General features: G+C 43.3%; 1 protein-coding gene and 1 long non-coding RNA gene across 2 annotated transcripts in view; both read right to left on the minus strand.

Moving 5' to 3' along the window:
- The window catches only part of LOC110317539 (complement C5), an 80,543-nt gene that overhangs the window by 9,227 nt on the left and 63,996 nt on the right, over positions 1–7,320 (minus strand). Inside the window, exons 30-32 of the mRNA XM_029536963.1 lie at positions 5,315–5,377; positions 4,043–4,124; positions 2,990–3,047 (exon numbers count right to left, since the gene is read on the minus strand). Of these exons, the coding sequence (XP_029392823.1) occupies positions 2,990–3,047; positions 4,043–4,124; positions 5,315–5,377 (203 nt within the window). The remainder of the gene's footprint in view (positions 1–2,989; positions 3,048–4,042; positions 4,125–5,314; positions 5,378–7,320) is intronic.
- LOC115063622 lies at positions 285–1,468 on the minus strand. Its single transcript, XR_003843474.1, has 3 exons — positions 1,174–1,468; positions 904–1,048; positions 285–576 (listed from the first exon to the last, which is right to left on the minus strand). It is a non-coding gene; the product is annotated as an uncharacterized LOC115063622 (long non-coding RNA).

Consider the following 7,320-nt stretch of genomic DNA (forward strand, 5'->3'; position numbering starts at 1 on the left):
TGTACCACTACGCCTGTTATCAGCTTTTAAAATTTGCATTTGGTTTTATGTATTAAGGTAAATGGGTGAGACCCTGAGAGCTTTAGAGCGCAGAAGATCTTGGAGCTATTTATCCTCATGTTTCCCTTGAGGAACAGTCCCAGTACCCAGCCTGTCAGGAGCACAGAAATCATCCACTCCATGACAACAGATGAAGAAACTGGAGCCAGAGTCCGGCACTCAGTCAGGGTTATACAGCTGACTCATGCAGAGCAGTGTATGCATCCAGGTTGCTTGATTTTTATTCTAGTTGTCCTAACAGACTACTTCCAAGGTAAAATATTAGTTGTATATCAGAAAGAGACCTGAAACCCTAATGCTAGTCCCAATCCCAGCTCTAAAGTTAGCTCTAACCCCAAGAATAGATTGGAAGAAAACACACTAACATGTCAGTAGTTCCTTCCTGTGTCTGTTAGATTGTGCTTGGTTATATTTCTTCTTTCCTTTACTCTTGTCTGTTTTCTAGGTTCTCAGGCATGGGTACTCCACGAAAAAAAAATAATGCTTCAAAGACCGTTGTCTAGGAATTTGGCTAGTCTGAAGTTAAGAAGAGGCAAAGTGGGTAAAATCAGAATTCTCTCTCTCTCTCTCCCTCCCCCCCTCTCTCTGTAAGAAGATCAGTCAATCTGGGTCATGTCCAGTCTCACTGAGCCATTTCCACAAATCATTTTCTTATTTTTCCAGAAGTATGAACACATGTTTTAAACCATCTTTCTGACTCTTGGGCGTGGCAGGTAAGTAAGTGTTCAGTGCTACCAGCAGGCTGAGTCAGTCAGAGAACTGAGGAGAAAGGGGACTGGGGTAGAGGTGGGAGAAGCAGGGAGAGAGCCAGCAACACAAGGTGACCCTGGGTCCCAACCTCACCTCAGGAGAGTCCAAAGCATCTGCATGCTCTGGCTCAGGAGAGCGGATGAGGAGATAGTTCACAGGTGGTTTCATCCTAAGCAACTGTCTTGGGAAGCAGGTGATTAGGGAGCGCGGAGGTTCGAAAGTGTATCTTTTCCTCAGCCTCCCCATGCAGAGGACACAAAACAGCTCTTATTAGGAATTTTAAAAATCTCATTTACCCCAATATGTAAAAAAGGCACGTAAAAAAAAAATCCCCGACTCATAAAAATGTAACTCCATCCCTACCAAAGGCGTCCTTTGGAAAGCATCCTCTAACTGGGTTAGGAGGGAGCAGGCATTTCTGGCTCACAAATGCAAATACCACTTCTGCAGGATGCAAAAGGACTCCAGGGTGGAGAGTCTCTGAGAAAAGGTCAGTGGAGCTTGATGACTGGTTGCCATGGGAACTGTTTCACTCCTGGAACAGAAATCCTTCCTTCAAGAAGCCCTTTGCCTGCTGCCAAATGCAGCAACCTTCCCCAGAGGGATTTTGTTGTAGAAATGAAATCCTTCCAGCCCCCTCTGCTTCTCTTTATGAGTCTAACAAGCGGTCGGGAAGAAAGAAAGAGAGAAAGAGAGAAAGAGAGAAAGAGAGAAAGAGAGAAAGAAAGAAAGAAAGAAAGAAAGAAAGAAAGAAAGAAAGAAAGAAAGAAAGAAAGAAAGAAAGAAAGAAAGAAAGCAAGCTACATGAAAGAGACCTCTGAACATGAGGCTATGCTGGCATTTTTTTTTTAATCAGGAGAGAGTATTGAAGGCAAAGAATGTCTATAATGAATAAGGATTAGTTACTTCAGAATCTACCCAAACGAACTTCAGTGTCACAGAACCAAAAACAACTTTTGCTTGCCTTTTTAAAGAACCATCTGCCCTTAGTCCATAAAAATAAATAAATACCCCCAACCAAACCAAGTCAACCCCCAAAAGACATGCCACGTCGTCCCCTTTTCTGTGTTGACCGTTGGCATTAGGCATCTTGTCAAGAATGTCACAGGAATGACTTTTGAAAGGGCCCTTTTTGTGTACAGCAGGGTCAGGGACAATCAAACCTGGCAGAAACTCAGAGGTAGGGCAGTTCAATATGCTTTATAGGAAGGTCCAGAGAAGGGACTGCCCTGCTGAGGAGGTCCAGAGAAGGGACTGCCCTGCTGAGGGTTATTTGAGTGCGGGTGGGTGTGTATATGTTATTTGGAGGCATTCACTGGACTCACAAGACTCTTTCTAAAGGTAAGATGAAGGAGAGCAGAGAAGGAGTAATGGTGAGAAGAATCTAATTCAGAGTGAGCCAGGACGCTGCCTAGCAGCAATAGGAAACTAATAGAGTTACCCGTTTAGGGCATTACATTTAGCCAGCACATGGTTTGACAACAACAGTTCTCCATGCTAGCAGCATCCGATGGGGCCTTTGGGTTTTACTGAAGTTTCTGACCCAAGTGTGCAGCCTGAGCTGAGAGCAGCTGGCTGTAAGGACCGGGGTTTTGCTGGTGAATGAGATACTTCCCCTCTATCCCCAGGACATGATCCACATATGAGCAACCTTCTGTATTTTCTTTCCCTAATAATTATATCAGATCTCTACCATCCTGAAAGATCACCAAAGGTTGTTATATATACTATTTGAATCAGAAGAAGACAAAACAAAACAAAACCCAGGAGAGATGACATAGGAGCAATCTGAAGCTGCCTTCTAGAGTAAGCAGCTATTTAAGAATTCCTGCTGTATTCTACACTTAAAAACAACTGGTCAGACAGTGGTGGTACACAACTTTAATCCCAGCACTCATGAGGGAGAGGCAGGTGGATCTCTGAATTTGAGGCCAGCCTGATCTAGAGTGAGTTCTAGGACAGCCAGGGCTACACAGAGAAGAAAACTTGTCTTGAAAAACCAACAAAACAAAACTCCCCAAACCAACCAACCAACCAACCAACCATCCACCACCACCACCACTAATAACAAAAATGAACAATCGAATATTCTTAGGTATGTTCGAAGGCTCAAATTGAGGGTAGTGCAGCAAAAGCAAGAGCTCAGAACCTCTACCCACTCCATTGGAACTGGGCTCACCTGGCACATGCTATTATGAGCTTGTATTCAGAGTCACTGAGCCTGGAGTGGCTGGATGCTGGCACAGAGAAACACACAAACATGTTACAAAGTAGGAAGTAAATGTTTCTTTTTAAAGTTGTTTTGGAGAATGTTCTGATAGAATTGTTAATGAGAAAGTCTCTAAACATACTTAAACATGATTTGTGATCTGGGAGTTGGCATTTGTGGAGACTTTAAAGCTACCAACCACAGCAGGATGTCTCCATTGCTGGAGACTCCGCTCTGTTCTCAAATCTCTCACCCCACCCCCCCGCCCCTAGGAGGTAAGTACATGTGGGCAATGTTTTCAAGGAAGCTGGAAAGAAGCTGGAGGAGAGAGCTGCATCTGCTAGTGTAGATGTTTCCTGAAGGAACAGGCCCAAGTTATGGATGAGGAAGGTATCAGAGGGCATTGTGACCCTGGAGCCAAGATCAGAGGAGGAGGGCAGGAGCGTACAGGTGACCTTGGCTTTGGACATGCGGGCCAATTAGCAGAGGTGCGGGAAGTTTGTGTATTTGAAGAAAGGTGCGGGGAAGCACATTTTTAAAAAGACCATAAGTACTAGAGAAACAGCAAGGACAACATGGGCGGGGTGGGGTGGGGTGGGGTGGAGATGAATGACATTATAAAGAAACTGGGGAGAGAAGGAGGTTTCTTGAAATAGAATCCTTACACAATGTAATGGCAATCAGAAGTCAAAGCAACCCGGAGCCTTACAACCTGCTACATTCTCTAAAAGCACCAACTACAGAGCAGCAGTGCCAAATGCATACAGTTTAGTTGCTCTATCATTTGATATTCATTTGTAATGGTAATTCCAACGGTATATAAAATTATTACATCTATTGTAATAAATGGCAGTAATGTTACTTGGATACCACCCTACTTAGTAACTAGATGAAGAAATTTTGTGTTTTCGTTTTGTTTTGTTTGTTTGTTTTTGCACAAGCACATGTTTCCTAATTATGGACACTCTCTGCTTGGCGTTTTTACTGTGTAGCTAAAACACTGCACGCATTAAGCTGCCTTACCTTCAACATCTTGGGTATCAATTTTCAAATAAAAGCTGCAAAATTCATCAGAGACACTAGTTTTGTGAACCACAGTTTTTACCTGTGTTGGGATACAGAAACAAGAAGATTCCATGTAAAATGGGAAGATGGAAAGGCCGTTGGCAGGACTGTGGTGGAGACGGGAGGACTGGCGGCTTTGGTGCCTAGCACTAACGGCGCATGTGCATGAGTCAGTGACTCCACAGTTCAAACAAATATGAAGAACCAGAAAAACCCAAATGATGACTCTTGGCCACACACGGTCTAATGCTAACAGCCTACTCTGCAGGCTAGCTCCCTGGGTTAACACACCTCACTGCGTGCAGCAGGCCAGCTCCCTGGGCTAACACATCTCACTGCGTGGAGGCTAGCTCCCCAGGCCTACAGATTCACTTCTTACTCTACTCTCAGCTAGCCTAAGAAGAGCTGACTGCTCTACACACTTTCGAGGCAAACGAGTCCCTGTAAACATTTGGATGAGTAGGATACTGTCAGAAATACACTGACAGCAACAAGAATTGAGGGGAAACCAGACAACCCACATTCCTCTGAGCCATCTATAGATAGTCCTTCAAGCAACAAACATGCAAAAGGTGGGAGGAAGCATAATCAGAAGCATCGATGTGATTTCTGCTCAGAGTGGGCAACTCTAAGCTGTGTGGACACACACAAAGAACATCAACCTCCAAAGACACCGAGTAAATGAAACAACTATGGTACAGACCATATAACACACATGCCATGCACCTCATGAACAAACACACACACACACACACATACACACACACACACACAAAACCTTAAAATTTATAGATCTCATGCTTTGTAACAATGTGGATATTTTCTAAGTTGCCTTATGTATATATGTATCTTTGTTAGGGAAATTTTTTATTGTGCAAACATCTTAGAATATACTTATACAAGCTAAGGTAGTATGACATCACTAGCTGTTGTAGTCTTACGTGACTATAATATAGGTAGCCATTTGTTGGCAGAAATGTCACAATGCAGTGCATGATATATATGCAAAAAATAAAATTTCCCACAAATGCATGGAGGGTATGCATTCAAGGACCATCAGTTATTATTTAAAATAAACCATGAGAATGGTCAAGACATCAAAAAGAATTAAATAAATGAGTCCCACTTTAGTCATGGAAATCCAAGACATACTTCTGTGACTTTGAGTAAAGTATTTTTTTCCATGTTACCTAGACACACAGCTTTCTTCTGCTCCAGTCAGATACTCACGTATACTGTGGCCAGGCCACTGCTGTGGCCTGTGGTGACAACAATGTCATCATTGAGAGGTACCTGGAGGGATGGACAGAGAAACCATGCTTTCATTCTTTATTTGAGAGAGCCAAGAAAAGAGTTGGGGTGGCGGGGGCTTGCCAGTGTCCTCTCTTGGATCTTGTGAAATTAAGTGGATGACATTGAAGATCTGCACACAGCAGGCTCTAAAAGATGCTATGATCTCTCACCACTGCCTATATATATATATTCTATGTAAAATGTGTATAAATTATATATTTATAAAAATATATAAAATATATATTCATTAATATATATATATATATATATATATATATATATATATATATATATATACATAACACGCATACATTTTAATTGTGAGACCAGGTATTTATTTCCCTTTTAAGTGAACAAATTTCTTTTGGAGTCTAGTTCAAGACTCAGCATCTCATGTGCCAGTGGGGTCCTGTTTTCATAAGCACCGAGATGTAAGATGCAAGGCTCTGAAGTGGCCACAATATGTGTCTTGTCCTCTACTACCTCCCACTTGCACCTCTCTTCCATTTTTATTTTACTTTATTTATGTATGTGAGTGCACCATAGTTGTCCTCAGACACACTGGAAGAGGACATTGGATCTCATTACAGATGGTTGTGAGCCACCATGTGATTACTGGGAATTGAACTCAGGACCTCTGGAAGAACAGCCAGAGCTCTTAACCGCTGAGCCATCTCTCCAGCCCCTCTTTTCCACTTCTTGATGGTACATCATCTTTGCTTCTGACAGGCTTGTTCTTATTTAAACCCCACCCAGATGGCCCACCCTAAGCCCCTGGAATTCTACCCCAAGCCTCTGGCCACCCCACATAATCCTGCTAAAAATCTATGCTTGCTGTTCTCACTCCCTGAGAAAAAAGCGAAGACACAGATTCAGCTAAACAACCATCCTCCCCAGAGACACTCTATCATCCACCTGTTCAGTTGTTCAGAGACATTACTTTGATCGAGGCTGAAGACTCAGCCCCCCACTCCCTCCACACTTGCCTCATTCACTTCTCTTTGCCTGGCACAATGGTGCAAAGTGGGTTTGGTGCACATCCAGGTTTGCCAATCTTTTCCTTCAAATGTTAGTAAACCCAGGGAAATAGATCACCTTTCCTATTCTCCCTGACAGGATACAGCAGCGTTTACTCAGGGAATGAGTGCTTCCAGATGCCGAATGAGAAAAGCTTTAAGAGAGTGTAGGAAATGCTGTGCACTGCACCCCATCTCTGTCCCGCTACCTCTCAGAGTCACTGTGCTTAGAAACACACATTAGAGATCAGATTTAACCGCATTTTGACTAGAGTGCCCATGTCTATTATTCAATTACCTAACACACTGCTTCTCGTGGCACATTTTAGGAAAAGGCACATTTAGAGAATTCCAAGCTAGATATCAGCGGCCCCGGCCGCACGTGAAAGCATCTACACTGAGGTTGTGCTATTCGAAGCTGGCAAAAGGCCCCTCACAGCATTACTCTCAAAGCAAGAAGTAATTCTGCCTACTCGAAGGAGGGTGTGATAGTTATTTTGACAGCGTGACATCATTAGTATCACCCAGAAAGAGCATCTCAACGAGGGAGGGACTACATTGGTCTATACTGGGTTGGCTGTGAGCTTGTCTGTAGAGCAGAGTCTTAGTTATGTTAATTTATACAGGAAGACATGCCCACTGTGGGCAGCACCATTCTCTGGAGGCTGGACTGGAAAAACTAGAGCAAGTGAGCTGAACGTAAGCATTCCCACACTTGCCAGACTACCTGCATAAGCTCCAGCCTCCTTGACTTCCCCCTCAATGATGGACTGTATCCCAGAACTGTGAGTTAAACCTTTTCTCCCATGCTTCGTTTTTGTTGGGTATTTTTGTTTGTTTGTTTGTTTTTTTCGAGACAGGGTTTCTCTGTGTAGCCCTGGCTGTCCTGGAACTCACTCTGTAGACCAGGCTGGCCTCAAACTTAGA

Source organism: Mus pahari, chromosome 3, assembly GCF_900095145.1.
Source record: "Mus pahari chromosome 3, PAHARI_EIJ_v1.1, whole genome shotgun sequence".
Taxonomy (NCBI): Eukaryota; Metazoa; Chordata; class Mammalia; order Rodentia; family Muridae; genus Mus; species Mus pahari.